This window comes from Scomber scombrus, unplaced genomic scaffold (genome assembly GCF_963691925.1).
Source record: "Scomber scombrus unplaced genomic scaffold, fScoSco1.1 SCAFFOLD_241, whole genome shotgun sequence".
Taxonomy (NCBI): Eukaryota; Metazoa; Chordata; class Actinopteri; order Scombriformes; family Scombridae; genus Scomber; species Scomber scombrus.
The window spans coordinates 10,564-30,000 of record NW_026910620.1 but is presented as its reverse complement, the minus strand read 5'-3'; the positions used below and the strand labels follow the sequence as shown (position 1 = coordinate 30,000).

Genomic DNA, 19,437 nt, shown 5'->3' with positions numbered 1-19,437 from the left:
CTGATGGCTTTTACTCTGCTGCTACTGCTAAAGCTGTAAACATTGTCGAAATCTCGAGAGATCCCGCACAGATCTCTAGATGTGCGGTGCGATTTATGAGTAAAGACCCTATTTGTACTACTGTAGGAGTTTGATAACAATCCAGGCATTATTAATGGAGTAATTTACGAGATATACTATACTGGTGGTCCCGTTAGCGTCTGTACTAAGCCATTCGGCTGATGGCTCTAACTCCACCAGTTTGCAACAAAATGAAAAAAAGGGGCTGAGGCGGTGATTAGATAGGCCTCATGGTGCATATGATGCTAGGTCGAAATTACGCCGAACCATCGCTTTAATGTTCAACTCCAGTTTTTAGTCAGGTCTGATCTTTTTGTGTTGGTTCACGTTCATGTTTGCTAACGGTCACACTGAGCCTGATTGCATCCTGCTACACAATAACCATAGACTATTGTAAAAGTGAAGAAGGAAACAATTGGATTGATCATTTTAATCTAAGACTGGATGTAACGTCACTGTTCATCTTCTATTGGGTAAAATCATATAGGATGATAAGTTTGACCAATCATAGAATGTTTCTTTGTCTTAAAAACACTATAAAAGATGTTAGTTTGACTTAGTAAAGCGAGATAGAAGAATGCTTTTTTTCTGTGTGAGTTCTGTCTCCTTATTGATCAATAATAACTTCATTTAATCTTCAGATTAATCAGTGTGTGCTTTCTTTCTTGTGTCTGTGTCCAGTGTTTTTGCAGCAATTCCACGACACTATGAACCCGGTTCTGCTTAAAGGTTTCTTCCCATAAAAGGGGAGTTTTTCTTTGCTGCTCATGTGGGAATGTTGAGTTTCTTTAAATCATAGTAAAGAGTACAGTGTAGACCTACTCTATGTGTAAAGTGCCATAAGATGACTTTTGCTGTGTTTTGGCGCTATATAAATAAAGATTGATTGTCTCCTTCTTATCTAACTTACTAACATGAACACCTGCACCTTAACTTGTTGAACAAGCCACCAAACGAACATTCACACCTGAAGTCAATTAGCAGCTACATAGCTAATTAGCCACGCAGCTGCAGCACTTTAATTAGTATGTATATATACCTTCAATACTCCTGCTAACAACACACTGTCTGCCCATAACTTGTAGCTGCAGCAGTTTGTTCACTTCTCAATCTGTACATGTGTCAATCAAACACAGCCAGCCAATAACATGTAGGAGTGAAGTCAGGACTCAGACTATCTAATCTAATCTAATCTAATCTGATCTAGTTGTGTGTACATTACGAGCAGCTAGAAACTGGAGTCAAAGCCCAGTATGTTTAAACATAGTTGGCCAATAAAGCTGATTCTGATTCTGTGTGTTTATTAATGTATGCGGGCCGGGCACCCATACATTGAGACTGACAGATAATGAATGACAATAAAGCAAAACACAATGATAATGATAAAATGTATGTATATTACACACTGTGACAACACTGAGGCACATACAGAGGCCACAGATGCCACAGTGGTGAACAGGAGACGAGTATAAACAATCCGCTTTACTTTCATTTCTGTTCAGTCTTCACGCCTGAATCCTGCAGCTCACGTCACGTCTTCTTCCATCTAAAGGTAAACTTCCTCTGCAAGATTTAGATGATCTAGAAAAGTATTATTATTGTAGCAGCATTAATAATCTCTACATGAAGTATATGTTATGTTATAGTTTATAAGATCATACAGTATATTAAAAACATTTCCTTTCACAGCTGGAGGTTTGATCCATCGCTGAGGTGAAGACTGGCACAAATCAACAGGTAACAACTAATACTACTACTACTACTACTACTCATTCACCAACTTCTCACTTGATTTCTAACCTCAGTAAACGTTTTCAAAATGTGTTTATGGTCTCAATCGCTAGTTTAAAGCCTTCTTCAATGCAGTATGATGTTCATTTGGGACATTTTGGCCTCCCTGATTTTATATGTGACGATAAAGCAGGGTATGCATTAGGGCTTGGCTACGTGGTGATTGACAGGTTGATTGGTTCACAGGTTCAGGAGGGCGACCAGGATTCAGGACCAAACCACCATGATGTACGTTTGACAAATTTATTAACAAGATTTGAATGAATCGTTTGTGCTCTTGATGCGGTGTGGGGAGGCCGTATGAAGGATCCGCTGCTGTGCCCGGGGCAGAGAGGACCCCCTTGGAACCTATGAGAAAGGAGAGAAGAACAGAAAGAGAGGGCGGGGGGGGGGGGGGGGGGGGGGGGGGGGGGACTCGAATACGAGAGCGAAAGAGGGGGAAGAGGGTTAGGCTGGTTTATATAGGAGCCGGAAGGGGTGTAATTGGGGTGTGTTCCCGCTCCTGAAACTGCGCTTTCAGAGTAAACTGTCTATATAATTGATACAAAACTCATCATATTGAAAATAATTGTATTATTAGAGTTATGTCAACACAAGTAGAATATGAGAGGACAGTGTACACTTTGATTTTTCGTGCAAAAGTAGACTACAAATGCAGATAATTATAATATATTCACTTTTTCTTCCAAGGATTTTATAGTCAACAACAAGCAAGAATGGTAGAAATTGCTAGTTGTTTTTGAGCTGATGAAAACACACCTGTGGAATGTGGGCTGTACTGTCACTCTTGTCACTTTTGGGAAGTTAAAAAGATTTTCAGCAAGCTCCGCCCCCTCCTGTGTTTCAGGGAAATAGATTTAAGATGACATGAAGGAGCAGCATCAGATCAGACTGTAAAGACAAGAGAGACAGGACGGACTGGATGCCACATGTGTGACTGCTGAACGCTGCACCTACAGATAACATATATATTCTACTGTAAGTTCACCATGAAGAGAAAGGTACATTTACTCAAGTATTGTTCTTGGGTACAATGTCGAGGTACTTGTACTTTACTGCAGTACAGTTTGAGGTACTTATACTTTACTGTAGTACAGTCTGAGGTACTTGTACTTTACTGCAGTACAGTTTGAGGTACTTATACTTTACTGCAGTACAGTTTGAGGTACTTGTACTTTACTGCAGTACAGTCTGAGGTACTTGTACTTTACTGCAGTACAGTTTGAGGTATTTGTACTTTACTGTAGTACAGTTTGAGGTACTAGTACTTTACTGTAGTACAGTTTGAGGTACTTGTACTTTACTGCGGTACAGTTTGAGGTACTTGTACTTTACTGCAGTACAGTTTGAGGTATTTGTACTTTACTGTAGTACAGTCTGAGGTACTATATATATATATATATATATATATATATATATATATATATATATATATATACATATATAATATAACAAGCTTTTAAAATACAACACATTGTTAAAGATGAAACCAAAAAGCAGTGTGTAGTCGGCTCACATTTCAGATGTCTATGAGTTGTTAACAGCTCCACCAAATAGTGATTTTTCTCTCTAAACTTCTCACATGCTTTCATTTCAATAAATGTTCAAATGATCCAATATTTCAGCAAAAATCAAAGATTAGAGAAAAAGTCCAAAAACTGAAAATACATTTGTGTATCAGAACTTTGTTTTTTCTTCTTTCCTCTCCCATTAATCATCTCACCACCCCTCACATTTATCTGCTGACCCTTTGGAGGGGCCCCACCCCTAGGTTGGGAACCACTGGACTAAACTAGCTAACTGTATATAAAGTAGTGTAAACTAGCTCCACCTCCAGCAGCTACAACAGTAACATGCTGCTCTAACACTGATGCTTCACTATTAATAATCTAATGATGTCATAATAATAATATATCAGTCAGAGGACCAAACCACTACTTTACTGTAATACTGCATACTACATCGCTCATAATACTGCAGTACTTTTACTGTAATACTGCATACTACATCACTATAATACTGCAGTACTTTTACTGTAATACTGCATACTACATCACTCATAATACTGCAGTACTTTTACTGTAATACTGCATACTACATCGCTCATAATACTGCAGTACTTTACTGTAATACTGCATACTACATCACTCATAATACTGCAGTACTTTTACTGTAATACTGCATACTACATCACTCATAATACTGCAGTACTTTTACTGTAATGCTGCATACTACATCACTATAATACTGCAGTACTTTTACTGTAATACTGCATACTACATCGCTCATTATACTGCAGTACTTTTACTGTAATACTGCATACTACATCACTCATAATACTGCAGTACTTTTACTGTAATACTGCATACTACATCGCTCATAATACTGCAGTACTTTTACTGTAATATTGCATACTACATCACTCATAATACTGCAGTACTTTTACTGTAATACTGCATACTACATCGCTCATAATACTGCAGTACTTTTACTGTAATACTGCATACTACATCGCTCATAATACTGCAGTACTTTTACTGTAATACTGCATACTACATCGCTCATTATACTGCAGTACTTTTACTGTAATACTGCATACTACATCACTCATAATACTGCAGTACTTTTACTGTAATACTGCATACTACATCGCTCATAATACTGCAGTACTTTTACTGTAATACTTTATCTACATTCATTATATTTTATTTCTGTTTCCTCCAGTTGATCATGGATCTGTCACATATAAGAAAAATCTTCTCCCTGGGTAAGGCCATCTTGTTTTTGGTTACTGAAGCAAAGACCAATAAAAAGCGCTGCCGCCACCTCGCTGCCACGGTCCAGGTCCTGATGGAGCATGTGCGATTCATCCAACAAAGACAGTTTTGTTCGAGGAACCAAATCTCCCCGAATGTGAACATCGCTCTCTGGAGCCTCTGCATCACTCTGAATAAAGCCCTGGAACTCGTCCGGAAATGCACCAAGACCAAATTCATGAACCTGCTGAAGTACAAAAGCAAATTCAAAAGTGTGAATGAAAGTCTCGTCGAAACGTACCACACCCTCTGCGGAGCTCTGCAGGTGCAGCAGGTGCAGCAGGTGCAGCAGGTGCAGCAGGCGAGCATGTTGTTCCTAAACTTCGGTATCGATGACGATGACGATGACGATGATGATGACGACTGGCTCCCCGTACCTTACTCTGCTGCAGCCGCCCCTGCGCCTCGTTTTCTCCCCAGGCCTCAACCCCCTACTGCAGTTTATTCAGCTGTGATGGGGGTCGAAGGTGATACTTTGTTTTTTGCAGAGCAACTGCTTTTCACTCAGTGATTTGAGCAGGCGTGTTGTAGTTTCATTGTCTGATCATTTATGCTTTTATATGAGCGTTCATGTATTCACCATCCTGAGTAATTAATGGGTTTGTCTGGGTGTTATATTGTATATTTTTCTTATAAAACCACTATTGTGTGTATATCTTATTCATCTATTGTCCAAAAACTATTAAAAACATGTCAGTGAGTCACATCATTGCACTAAAATAAAGTGTTTTGAGTTTTTGTGTTTACATAGAGAATAACATTCCTAAATTCTCTGATTTCAGCTTCTCAAATGTGAATATGTTGTTGTTTCTTTGGTCCTTTATCACAGTAAACTTAATATATTTATGTTGTGGACATAACTACACATTTGTAAATGTCATCTTAGACTTTGGGAAACATTTTTCAAAATGTTCTGACATTTTATGGACCAAACAACTAAGAAATTAGTGTATTTATCCCAAATTTTGAGCTATTCCTCTAAATGCATACAAGTAAAGCATGAAAATTATTGTTTTTTAAGCTGAGCTGGATATTGAGTATTAAGCTTAAAGTAACTACACTTCTTAAATGGTAAAAGTCTTAACACTGTAACAGGTGGAGGTTGAACCCAGTTACCTTTATTGCAGATTATGATTATGGCAGGTATGATGGTAACAGGAGAACCAGGAAACCAGACACACCCACGATAACAGAGGCCACAACACAGCAGGAATCTCTGATGTTGAGTAACACACAGGAACAGGAATGTTGGTTGGGAAACTCACTGTGTAATCAACAGAGGAGCATGCACGCCAACCAAAGGGAAAGGCAGATATAGGGTATTTATTGCATGTGGTGCATATAGATAAGAGTGTATAAGTCATGTATTTGATATATGCATTAATGCTTTTTGATGTCACACTTATAGATCTGTGAATGTTTTTAGTATTCAAGCTCTGATCTGTACCTCTATCACATTTGTAGTACTTTCTTTATACAGAGAAAATACATAAGAAACCCATATAAATCATGTGATGTGTTGTCTGTTTTTAATGAGAACATAAATATGTTGTCACAATAGAACAATACTATACATTTGAAGTTAAACCTGTAAAGTCTCATTGCCAGAAAATTGTAATTCTTTGAAACTGGAGTGATTATCGGACCTTCTGACAAGTAATTTAAAAATTAATTAAATAACAAATTAACAAATTAAATAATGTTTTTTTAAATAAAACAATAAAAACATATGAATACAGTGTTGTTTAAGGCTTATAGGTTCTGCATAAAGCTCATATCACCACCTACTAAACTTTTTATGTATGATGATGACACATTATACATGCAATGCAATAAAATGACAGTTGACAGATGTACAGATAACCTGATGTATCTCATTTGATGCACACATTGTCAACAGGAATTAATATAATAAAATAAACTACAAAATATGTAATCATTGGTTCATCTGTGCATTACATGTATCTGATTTCACTTTGAGGATCTAATAACTTCTTCCACTCATCATCAAAAAGGTGGAAAGAAATGAATCATCCGCTTATGTGAAAAGTTAAAAAAAGTGAGGAAAAACCAATATCATCATCAACAACTGATTTACATTATCTTCAACTTATTTCATTTACTCTATTACTGGCTTTGTAGACGCATAGCAGCATCATCACATCACAACACAAAAAGATTGAGCCTCCAAATTCTGAATCATTTCCTGCTGTAGAGCGAGGATGCGACTCTTCTCATCCACTTCAGCTTCCCTTTGAGCCAGCTTCTTCTGCTCCTCCTCCAGCTGCTCACGCATAGCTTTACAGACAGTCACTAAGACACCATTGAGCTTTTTGTTCAGGGTGTTGAACTCTTCTTTGAACTCAGGGCACTTAAACGCGAGCATCACCTTGTTGGAGTCGGTGCATTTCTTTATGAGTTCATCAGCTGACTCCAGAACAGATTTGACTTCCACCAGAGCGGAGTTCATATTTTCAGATATTTCACTCCACTCCTTTTCTTCAATAGGCTGCAATGCCTTCTCCAGTTCTTCGACTATTACCTTAATCTGGTTGCATTGCTCCGCATTTCTCTTCACCCCTTGGAATCGCATGTAGATGGACCGTGCTGTAGCGAGGACAGGATCTAACGGCATGTTTTGCGCAACCTTACCAATTCCCTGTACCAGAGCCATGATGCAGATCTCCTGAAACAGAATATAGAGCAGCATTAACCCTCCTGTTGTCCTCGAGTCAAGGAAGGAAGGGAGGAAGAAGAAAGGAAGGGAGGGAGGGAGGGAGGAAGGGAGGAAGTGAGGAAGGAAGGAAGGAAGGAAGGAAGGAAGGAAGGAAGGAAGGAAGGAAGGAAGGAAGGAAGGAAGGAAGGTAATGGGGAGGAAAGAAAGAGAGAGGGAGGGAGGGAGGAAAGAAGGAAGGGAGGAAGGAAGGAAGGAAGGAAGGAAAGGAGGGATTAAGGAAGGAAGGAAGGAAGGAGGGAAGCAGGGAGGAAAGAAGGAAGGAGGAAAGAAGGAAGGTAATGGGGAGGAAAGAGGGAGGGAGGAAGGAAGGACAGAAGGAAGGAAGAAAGGGGGATGGAGGAAGGAAAAAAGGAAGGAGGGAGGGAGGAAGGACAGATGGAATGAAGGAAGGAAGGAGGTAAGGATAGAAGGGAGGAGGGAGGAAGGAAAGAGAGAAGGAGGGAGGAAGGAAAGACAGAAGGAAGGAGGAAAGGAAAGAAAGAGAGAAGGAAGGAGGGAGGAAGGACAGACGGAAGGAAGGAGGGAGGACAGAAGGAACAGTCAAAACAGACGGGGTCAATTTGACCCGGGAGGACGACACGAAGGTTAATCAAACATGAACACATAACAATAATTATAGTTGAGGAAGAGATGTTGGACTGAGCAAAGATAAACTGAACTGACCTGAGATGAACTGAAGTAATGTGAACTGATTCTGGACTAAATTATTAACCAAGGGGAACTTTTAACTGAAGCTGTAACGTCTGCAAACTACTAGAATTCACTGTAAAAAACGGTGTATAAGTCACTGTCTATTTGGGGTGGTGCCATTCTGGGAAAAACACTTTTCTATTAAAGACAGTGTAAAGTGAATTCAGATATTTTCTTCTAAACATATTAAATAAGTCATTAATGTATTTCTAAAAAATATGTAAAAAGCATTTCAACCATTTAGATTTGAATTGTGGAGCTAGGCTTCACAAACTGTGTTTCAAGACTTCTGTGTCTGGATTTAATGGCATTAACCCGCCCCTGCTGCTGTAAAGGTATAAATACAGTGCACACTACCACTACTACAACTACAGTCTACAGTTAGCCAGTTAGCTGAGTTAGCTGCCGAGCTAGCCGCCGAGCTAGCCGCCGAGTTAGCCGCTGAGCTAGCAGCAGAAAGCTCTCAGACCTAGCGTCCATGTTTCTGGTAGAGGTGGTGACTTTGATTGACAGGTGACACTTGGTAGGGGGCAGGGCTTCAACAGACTCGGCGGCCACTCCCACAGCGTTTGGGAGCAGAGAAATAGGCAGACTTTTACACAACTTTGAAGCCTAATTTCATATATTTGGCGATTTTTTTAATCATTCAAATTTGGCAGGGTGGTCAACAACACACTTTTCAAAACCCACATATTACACCTGAAACAGTGTGTCAGGTTAATTGTTAACTGGGTAATAGGCTAGGTCGGGTTCTTTGCTCATTACACAGGTATACATATATTTTTCTTTTTGTGTTTTCCTAAAAAATGACAGGGTTGGTTTTGTATTATTCTCCTGTCTTGCACCTGACTTTTGAATTCAAAGTACCTTTTTCATCCGCTATGCTACACAGTAACATGCTGTTTACACACTGATGCTTCAGTATGTTTGGGCTTTGGTTACAGGTTTAGCTATCAGCAACAATTAATGATTATCAAAGATGATTATGATAACAGGGAAAAGGTAGCCAATTGGTTCGGTCTCGAGTTGTAACTGAATGACCGTATCAATAACTGGTTAACATTGAAGGATTTTGGAGTTCTTGGCAGAACAGAGGCTGGCAAAACTCATTCATGTGCATCTTTAAACAGACAGCATGTATATCCAAAAGAATTTATTTACAACAACGACAAAGCAAAACACTTAATCTCTATCTAAGTCTTCACTAAAATTAACTAAAAGTGTAAAAACACAAAATTCAACACTTTTAATTGTGTTTAAATGTCTTCATATTTTGCCATTTGTTGCTTTTAAATCACGTCTTGATGCATTTTATGTTTTATGTAAAGCACTTTAAATTTCCTTTGCCATGCCATACACATATACTACAAAGTATGTCATTTATCACACATTGACTTATGATAGTAAGATTCGTCTGCCAAAAACCTGCTACATTAAGGTATCTGCAAATCTCTCATCATGTGTTAGTAGTAGGAAGTTTTAGATTAAGATTAAAATGTTTTTACTTGTTGAATTTACAGCTCGATATATAATAATGAATAAAACTTAAAAGAGGAGCTCGTACCTGTGCTGCAGTGAAGTCTGTCTGCTGAGGTCTGATCAATCAGGAGCGTCTGCTTCACACACCTAGAGAGACAGACTGGGCGTGTGTCTGACCTCCATCATACATCGTGCCTCCAGCATTACAAGGGACACACACACACACACACACACACACACACACACAATCACACAATCACGCACGCACACACGCACCTATCTTGCACGTTACTTATTAACAACAAAGACAATTTTCTGCACTTATTCTCATATAATACTCATACTCATTGATCTGCATATATAACATATATTTTCTGTATATGTCTTAACTGTAAATATTGCCTCGTCAGCACCTTATTCTGCTATTTGCAGTTTCTTGTGGGATGTAAATCTACAGTTCATTGTACTTGTATTTGCACTTTGTGCAATGATAATAAAGGAATAATGAATCTTATCTAATCTTATTTAATCAACCCATCACTGACTTTACTTTCAAGGTAAGCTATATTTCTAGGTGACCAAGGTTCCTTCAAAAACATAGACTTTACAATCAATCCATGGTCACAATAAACGTAAGATGCTGATGAATGATTTCTTATATTTGGCACGACACCAGATACGCCAGAGCATTAACACAAGCCTGATGAATGTTGTATGTTTTTTAATTAATGTAAAAACACTTGGGATCAAATGTACTACATGATTGATTTCAGGTTACAGTGATTCAGTCCTGTTCTCAGCACTGAGTGGAAACTTGAAACTAGAACTTTCAAACTGCTGATCTTCCAAAAAAAACCAACACAAAACAAAAACAGTTTATTTTAGGAGAGTTACACTTAATTTGCATATTGTTAAAACTAAAATATTTACTTTTCTTCAATACAAACTGCAGTTTATGTCCCAATTACAATTTTGTCTTAGATTTTTAATCTTGCCACTCTACATCTGCTTGCTATTATTGATTAAAAAACAAACACTGATGACAAACAAAAACATATAATAAAGATTTATTTCAGTCAGGAATCTTTATTTTTATTGAACATGCACATAATGAAGAAATGTGTTCATTTCAAGTTCAAACCCGATCGTGACATAATCATATCAATAAAGGGGGAAGTGAAGACGACAGGAGAGTAGGATATTTAAGGATAACAAGGATAAAGACAGGATATTCAGCTAAGATATGTTTCAGCTCATAGAAAACACGGTGGAATCTGATTTAATAAACTAAAAGAGTTAACGCTCCTAATCAGCTGATATGAGAGCAGTACAAGTGGAGGAGAGAGAGATATGCATGACGCACTATTTTACAACCGTACCTCGTATAATAGAACATAAGCATTTAGTTTGATCATTATACAACATTTATTATTTATTTTATTGCTAGATTATGTATCATATTTCAGACTTTGAACACTGTCTTATCTTAGGAAGAGCAATATTTGGGGTTTCAGACAATGCACATGACATGAGGACACTGCTGCATCTGTCTCCTTTACAATGACTGACACAGTGACCGATCTACCCTGATAGTGTATGATACTTTAAATTAGGACCAGGGGTGGAGTTAAACTCTCACATAAAGAGGGCACAGTACTCTCAATGAGCCATTCTGATAAACTCATTTTGAAATTTGCAATAGTAAAAAGAAAATCTGATTTTTCCTATTTTTTCCCAGAAACGCAAACTGTCACTTATTGAGCCAAGCAAGTCTATACTGTAACCTAAAGTGACGCCACTTTGTCAGACAAGCTTATTATGAAGAACAAAGAAAGAAAACAGGCCTCATTCAAATGTTTCAGCACAGAGGTCATCACAAGGGCCTAATTAATGTAATGTTTAATGTGGTGCATATAAATAAGAGTGTATAAGTCATGTATTTGATACATGCATTAATACTTTTTGATGTCAATGTTTCTAGTATTCAGCTCTGATCTGTTCCTCTATCAGATTATAAACTTTGTGGTACTTTCTGTATACAGAGAAAAATAATAAGAAACATGTAAATTAGTCATCTGTTCACTACTCGTTTCTGCTGCCATCAAGTGGACAAACCATTTATTGCAGGTTTAACAGATAGTTCCATCTTAGGGCCTGATTTACTAAAGGTCTGCGTGTGTAGAATCGTGTGCAAACTTGACATCACCCGTAAAAAATGTGCAAGCTGATTTACTAACGCACCTGTTTTCATTTACGCATTTATTCTTAGTAGATCACCCGCAAAACGCACGCAAACGGCACGTGCAATCTATTGCACCGTGCACGCAATTTAGTACCCACTATTTGGGATCTTAGTAAGTCAGGCCCTTAGTGTTTCCCTGTTGAGCTGTGGTGGAAGTATAGTAACAAAAAAAGAGACTTTGGCCCTAAAAACACTGTAACGTTGAAACATAAAAGATGAAGATTTGACTCATGTGGACGGCTGAAGCTTCATATTAATGTAAGTGGGGGCTTCTAATGGTCAGTATGAAGAGTTAGCACCTTTCTGCATAACAGTGAAATGTGACACCATATATTCTTGAAAAGCAGAAGCCGTACTTTAATTAAAACCTTTCTCTTAGGTGAATATAATTTTCCATCCTGTTGGCAAGTGGTCTAAATAAAATAAAAAAATAAAAAACATAGAAGCAGCTTTGAGACAATTTTATTTTGCACAAAATATATAAAATGCATAAACAAGAAGAGTTCTCAAAATGTTTCATTAGCTAACATTTACTTGGCGGATACAAGCGGCCGAAATGAGTTTCCTCCAGAGAGTGTCTGGGCTCAGCCTCAGAGATAGGGTCACACACACGTGCAGATGTTTCATGGGCAATAAGGTGGAAAGAGAATGAATCATCATCTTGCAACATCATTAATCATCACATCACAACACAATTAGATTCAGACACCAAATTCTGAATTCCTTCCTCCGCCAGATCTAGGGTGAGATCCCCCGAAGCCATGTCGACTTCTTCTAAAGCCATGTCAACTTCCTCTAGAGGCATGTCAACTTCCTCTAGAGGCATGTCAACTTCCTCTAGAGGCATGTCGACTTCCTCTGGAGCCATGTTGACTTCTTCTTCAACCATTTCATCCTCCTCCTGAGCCATGCCAGCTTCCTCTTGAGTCATTTTATCCACCTTCTCAGCCATGTTGACCACCTTCTGAGCAATATCGACCACCTTCTCAGCCATGTCGACTCCCTTCTGAGCCATTTCAACCCCCTTCTGAGTCGTTTTATCCTCCTTCTGAACCATTTCATCCTTCTTCTGAGTCGTTTTATCCTCCTTCTGAACCATTTCATCCTTCTTCTGAGCCATTTCATCCTCCTTCTGAGCAACGTCAACCACCTTCTGAGCCGTTTTATCCTCCTTCTGAGCCACGTCGACATCCTTCTCCTTCAGCTGCTCACACAGAGCTTTACAGACAGCCACTAAGACACCATTGAGCTTTTTGTTCAGGTTGTTAAACTCTTCTTGGAACCTACTGGACTTATACATGAGCGTCACCACGTTGGCGTTCTTGCATTTCTTTATTAGTTCCTCAGCTGTCTCCAGAACAGATTTGACTTCCAACAGAGCAGAGTTCAAATTCTCAGATACTTGGTTCCACCCTTTTTCTTCAATAGGCTGCAACGCCTTCTCCAGTTCTTGGACCATCAACTTAATCTGGTTGCATTCCTGCGTATTTCTCTTCACCCCCTGGCACTGCCTGTAGATGGACCGCACTGAGGAGGTGATCGGATCTAACGGCATGTTTTCCGCAATCACACCAATTTCCTCTAAAAAAGCCATGGGTGCAGTCGGCCTGAAACAGAAGCATTAATCAGACATGAACACATGGAGAAAAATGATTCAGGATTCAGGCTTGAGCTCGGCCATGTATGATGTCAAGAGAGGAATGTCCTAGTTTACTTTGGAGTATTATAATTGCCACCTACTGACCTTTCATGGTATGGCTGTAGTTTCTGTAGTCTCAGTATGCTATACAAGCAATAAGTATGCAGGTAAGTGACTAGTTAAAAGCAGGAATGGATTACTGAACAGGCCTACCAGGCCCAGGGTCCCAAGAGCTCTGATGCTCTACACAAAGATGCTACTGTAATATAGGCTTATATTGGGTTTGTTCATCTCATGTCTGAATGTTGTCCATTTATTTCCACAAAATTCACCAGAATCTATCATTTAAACCCCCTGTTGTCCTCGAGTCAAGGAAGGAAGGGAGGGAGGGAGGAAGGAAAGGATGGAGGGAAGAAGGAAGGAGGTAGGAAAGGAGGGAGGAAGGCAGGAAGGAAGGAAGGAAAGGAAGGAGGAAGGAAGGAAGGAAGGAAGGAAGGAGGGAAGGAAGGAAGGAGGGAGGAAGGAAGGAGGGAAGGAAGGACAGATGAAAGAAGGAAGGAAGGAGGGATTGAGGGATAAAGGAAAAGAGGAAGGGAGGAAGGAAGGAAAGAAGGACAGAGGAAAGAAGGAAAGGAAGGAAGGAAGGAAGAAAGGGGGATGGAGGAAGGAAAGAGGGAAGGGAGGAAAGACGGAAGGGAGGAAAGAAAGAGAAAAGGAGGGACGGACTAAGGACAGACGGCAGGAAGGAAGGAAGGAAAGAAGTAACAGTCAAAACAGACGGGGTCAATTCGACCCGGGAGGACGACACGAAGATTAAGGGACTATTTGTCAAAATTTTCTCCCAGGGAAGCATACCCGTGGATCCCGCTTGACAATTATGTTGATCGGGGCATATATCTTGGCTTAGGGGCCCGCTTACCTCCCAGGGAAAAAAGTTCAGGCTCAGGATTTTTTTCCAGTATCACCCCTGATAATTATAATATATATAAACTGAACTGAACTGAGATGATAAGTAATGTGAGCTGATTCTGAACTAAATACCAAGGGGAACTATTAACCGAGGCTGTAACGTCTGCAAACTTATATATGACTACGATACTTCCTCCAAATTAAAACGACCATATACGTGGTGTGATCAAGTGACTCCATAACAACACATAGGAGTGTCTTCTAATCTTGTATATGAGTCAATGACATGATGCTAAATTTTTTGTGTCCATGTGGTTTAGTCAAATTTAAAGGGGTTAAAATGTGAAAATGAGTACCTGTGCTGCAGTGAAGTCTGTCTGCTGAGGTCTGATCAATCAGGAGCGTCTGCTTCAACTGCTTCTGCTTCACTTCCGCACCTCCCTTTATCTTGTTTCAGGTTACCCACGCACGCACACACACACACACACACACACACACACTTATGTTGCGTAATAAACCATAACATTAAGTTTGGTCATCATAAAAACATTTATTGACATTATGATATTATGTATTGTATTTCAGACTTTGAACATCATCTTATGAATCTTATCTCATGAAGGGCAATATTATCTGTCTGCCAGTCTGCTGCATCTGATAGTGTGTGAAACTTGAACCCTGACCTACTGTACAGGATCAAATTTGACCCATTTTTTTTTACATTTCAGAGCTCTAAATACACTACATACACATTTCTTTTAGCCAGACTTTGTGTTATATGACCCACAGTTTACAAAAAATGGAAATATAATGCTGATACACATTTTATATTTGTAAATGGACAAATTTGGCTTCAAATTCAAACATGTTGTATTCATCATATTCTTTAAAAAAAAGTTCTCATGGACAATAGAACAGTGTTTGTGAATGTCTTTTTCCACATAAGATTAATCAAACATTTATTAATGACTGATGGTGAATTTATGAATGTGAGGGAGGGCGCCTCATGCTCCTCCTGATGCCCATATAAGTAGAATCCCTGTTTTTATTTTTCCCAGCATGCACCTGAAATTTTCAAGATGGCGCTGCTCAGATCCGATACTATTGGCTTCCGAGCAGCAGTCCACAAACCAATGGGTGACGTCACGGATGTTACGTCCATTTCTTATATACAGTCTATGATAAAACACCACAAGGCCTGTATCATTAGAAAGCTTCAGAGGTGCTGTATTTGGGTTTGTCACTTTTGGACAGAGCCAAGCAAACTGTTTCCCTCTACTTCCACTGTCTATGCTAAGCTACGCTAATTTTCTGCTGGCTTCACATTTATTGTGCAATCAATACAATAAAGAGATTGGTATCAATCATCTCAAATAACTCTCAGCAAGCACATAACTGTATTTACGCACATTTTTTGAACAATTTCTTAGAAAGTGCATGCAGGTAAAGCAAGAAAACACAACTTTATTTGCATATCCATAAATGTCTGGTCTTTGCTTTCCACAAACACAGTGCTTGTTTTTGGTAGATTTACAGTGATATGTTATCGAGTGTACATAAACTTTGAATTCGTAGACGTGGTTAATAATTCTCCTCCAGTTGATATCTGAGGCTCAACAGAAGAAAGCAGCAGGCTCCTTCATGTCGTCCTCCACAGTGACGGCAGCCATGCTGGTGAACGCTCTGATCGTAGTGTTGAGCTTTCAGAGCGTCTGGTCCAGAAAGTCGGAGCCTTTTCTCGGTGAGGAGTCTGCCGGCCTCTTCAGGGGATCGGACAAATATGCATTTGCCATCGACGTTCCTGCTGCACAGATGGAGTGTTTCGGGCACTTTGCCCACCAGACTGGCAGCTTCTACCTGACGTACATGGTGAGAAAGCCTGAATTTTACAAGCTGTGAAGATGCAGGAATTTATTTTGTCTCGTCTGCAAAGGAAAATATGGTTGTAATTTGAAATGAATGCACAATAGTAAATATGTGTGTGTGTGTGTGTGTGTGTGTGTGTGTGTGTGTGTGTGTGTGTGTGTGTGTGTGTGTGTGTGTGTATGGCATTGTGCTTTTCTGTCTCAGGCTTATCACACTGACATTGAAGGTGAACCAGTTTGACTTCTAAATGTGTGATTGTTATCAGAGTTAATATGGAAGCATTAACATGTGCAAATTCTTTCCCTCGCCTTGGAGAAATAAATATTTTATACTTTATATCTCTTCAGATACTAAAAAGACAAACCTGCACAAGGGGATGAAGAGTTAGACACAAAAAGACAATTTATGTGTATCCTGCAGCATCTTTTAATAACAAGGCAATTTAAAGTGCTTCACATGAGGCATGTAAAGGCTTAAACACAATATGAAAAAGGAACATGAAGCAGCATTAGAAGACATCCTCAGTGTGGTGCTAGAGGAAAGGTAATAAAAATCAAATTAATCCAATCATAGGCCTACATACTGTAATGCTGCTATGTCTAAGATTATATACAGTAAATGCAAGAAACTCAACAAACTGTGTCTATATGTTCATATTTATAAATGTGTTTGTCTCAGCTCCACACCCACAGCTTCCTGCTGAAGATACTACTTTAAAATCACCTCACAAATATACAGTTTAATATTTTAAATGGCTCAATAATCTAAAACAGCTGGGCACTGTAGGTTGTTGTTTTTTTTTTACCAAACATTAATCAAACAGGGAAAAATAATGCATTTATTGGGGATTATTTTCAATATTGTGATTATTACTGACAGCAGGCAGTAAGAAAAATATAGAGAATAACCAATTTTACCATCAATGCATGTTGGACAAAGTTGGTATTCTGCTGGTTTGACTGTGAACATATAAAAGTATTTATAACATGTTTAATATGAACTCAGGTTCAGTGGGTAACCGTGATGACCAACACTCACCAGCTCTTTGTGACGGTCAGCTCACCCGACGGCACCCTCATGGCTTCAAATAATGAGGCAACTGGTCACATTAACTTCCAGACTGAAGTCACAGGTAGAAAAATCACTCACTCATAAACACTTCAGTAAGAATCAAATCATTTCTATATTATTAGATCATCTGTGAGGTAACTGCGGTTTCTTCCCTGCAGGTTTTTACAAATTGTGTCTCGGGAACCCTTACAACCGGTTTGGAAACAGTAGAGTCTTTGTGAACTTCGGCGTCATCTACGAAGGTGTCGAGGTATCCGAAACAGAAATGGAAGAAGAGAGAGAAGAAGAGAAAGTCCTCAACAGCACTTTGACCAGTATTGAGGTGACTGTCTTAATTTAAATCTCAAAGAAAAGAAAAGACTAGTACTATTACTTTTAATTCACTTACTTCCATATATTTCACCTTTGATCTATATACTATTGCAGTTACTATGAGTTATACAGTAAGTGATATTAAAATTGTGTATGTCTGCTTTAGGAGAGGGTACACAATCTGCAGAATCAGGTTTTCCACATGTGGAGGAACTACAATGCTGCCCGCATGAGGAAGGGGAAAGACCACCACCTCCTCACGTCCAACCTCAACTACGTCAACTGGTGGTCGGCGACCCAAAGCCTCGTCATCGTCCTGTCTGGATACCTGCAGCTCTGCATGCTCAAAGGACTCTTCCGCACAGACTCCAGCAGGCCGAGATGTTGAGAGCGATACATGTACAGGTCCAGAACGCTGCTTTAAACCCATGGACATGACTTCAACATCATCTCATCAGATTTTTATTGGTTTGGTTGTAAAAGCAAAAGAGATCCTGCACACTACTTGAAGTCTGCAACAAGGACATTAAACAACATTCTTCAAATACCTCTGTGCTTTCATCTGTTCATAAAGCTGCCACCTCCTTTTGTTGGGCCACCTTTTGAATAAAGTCTTATGAAGCCAGTCATGAAATGAATGTCTCTACTCCATATTTACTGATATCTTTAGAAATCCCTTGTTGGACTCTTGACAAACAGCCAGAGTGTGCAGAAAGTCAACTTCAGAGCTATCAGGGAGTTCCAGTATTTGCAGATGATATCATAATTTTTCTGTTTGCAGTTTGGCTCTTTTCCCAGTTCAGCTATCTTTACGTGCCAAGCACTGTATATAAGAAATGGACGAAACATCCGTGACGTCACCCATTGGTTTATGGACTGCTGCTCGGAGGCCAATAGTATCGGATCTGAGCAGCGCCATCTTGAAAATTTCAGGTGCATGCTGGGAAAAATAAAAACACAGATTCTACTTATATGGGCATCAGGAGGGGCATGAGGCGCCCTCCTGAACCTGTGAACCAATCAACCTGTCAGTCACGACGTAGCCACGCCCTAATGCATACCCTGCTTTATCGTCACATATAAAATCAGGGAGGCCAAAATGTCCCAAATGAACATCATACTGCATTGAAGAAGGCTTTAAACTAGCGATTGAGACCATAAACACATTTTGAAAACGTTTACTGAGGTTAGAAATCAAGTGAGAAGTTGGTGAATTCTCCATTGACTTGTATAGAGACGGAAGTCCTTTTGACACCAAAACGGTCGCCCCCTGGTGGCCTTTTGATAGAATGCAGTTTTAAGTTACTTCCGCGTTGGACTCATTTCAGAGGACCGGAACTCCCCACCTGGTGCCAAGCCTAACGTGAACATTTAAAGACTACACTTTTTAGTCAAACATCATTTATTTCTCATGAGTTCTTCTGGTAGGATGGTTATAAAATACTTCACACATATAATGAAAGTTTTTTTTTTGTAGAGGTTGGGTTAGACATTTGTTTTTAATGTAAGAACTTATGTTGCTGTCTGACAAACACAGAACTGGCTGTGACTTATAAGTCTATACAGGCTGTGAATGTATATGTGCATAAACAACATCATTGACTAACCACAAACCTGTTTTTTGACACATTCCTTTGTGGCAGGAATTGCTGCATAGCTTTTTTCCTTCTCAGAAGAAAGGGGAGGGAGTAGAAGTCAATTAGGCACACCTGGGAGCTGGAGGGAGGGGTAATTACACACAAAGACAGCATGGAGGAAATCAGAGGGAAGTGAGACTGACCAGGAGAAAACAGATACCTAACTTAATAGTGAGTAGAGGAAAGTA

General features: G+C 39.3%; 1 protein-coding gene across 1 annotated transcript; it reads left to right on the top strand.

Annotated features, from left to right (window-relative positions):
• The first annotated feature begins 16,004 nt into the window (after nucleotides 1-16,004).
• On the top strand, nucleotides 16,005-18,000 carry LOC133977143 (transmembrane emp24 domain-containing protein 6-like). The gene is made up of 4 exons (XM_062415276.1): nucleotides 16,005-16,232; nucleotides 17,235-17,361; nucleotides 17,459-17,622; nucleotides 17,779-18,000. Exons 1-4 carry the CDS (start codon nucleotides 16,005-16,007, stop codon nucleotides 17,998-18,000), a joined length of 741 nt encoding a protein of 246 aa, XP_062271260.1.
• The last annotated feature ends 1,437 nt before the right edge of the window (nucleotides 18,001-19,437 follow it).

What these genes read in the sequence shown, in the direction of transcription:
- LOC133977143 (XM_062415276.1), top strand. Translation starts at nt 16,005, where the DNA reads ATGTCGTCCTCCACAGTGACGGCAGCCATGCTGGTGAACGCTCTGATC. An exon ending in GCTTCTACCTGACGTACATG is followed by an intron (nt 16,233 to 17,234) that starts GTGAGAAAGCCT and finishes ATATGAACTCAG; the next exon opens with GTTCAGTGGGTAACCGTGAT. An exon ending in GCACTTTGACCAGTATTGAG is followed by an intron (nt 17,623 to 17,778) that starts GTGACTGTCTTA and finishes TGTCTGCTTTAG; the next exon opens with GAGAGGGTACACAATCTGCA.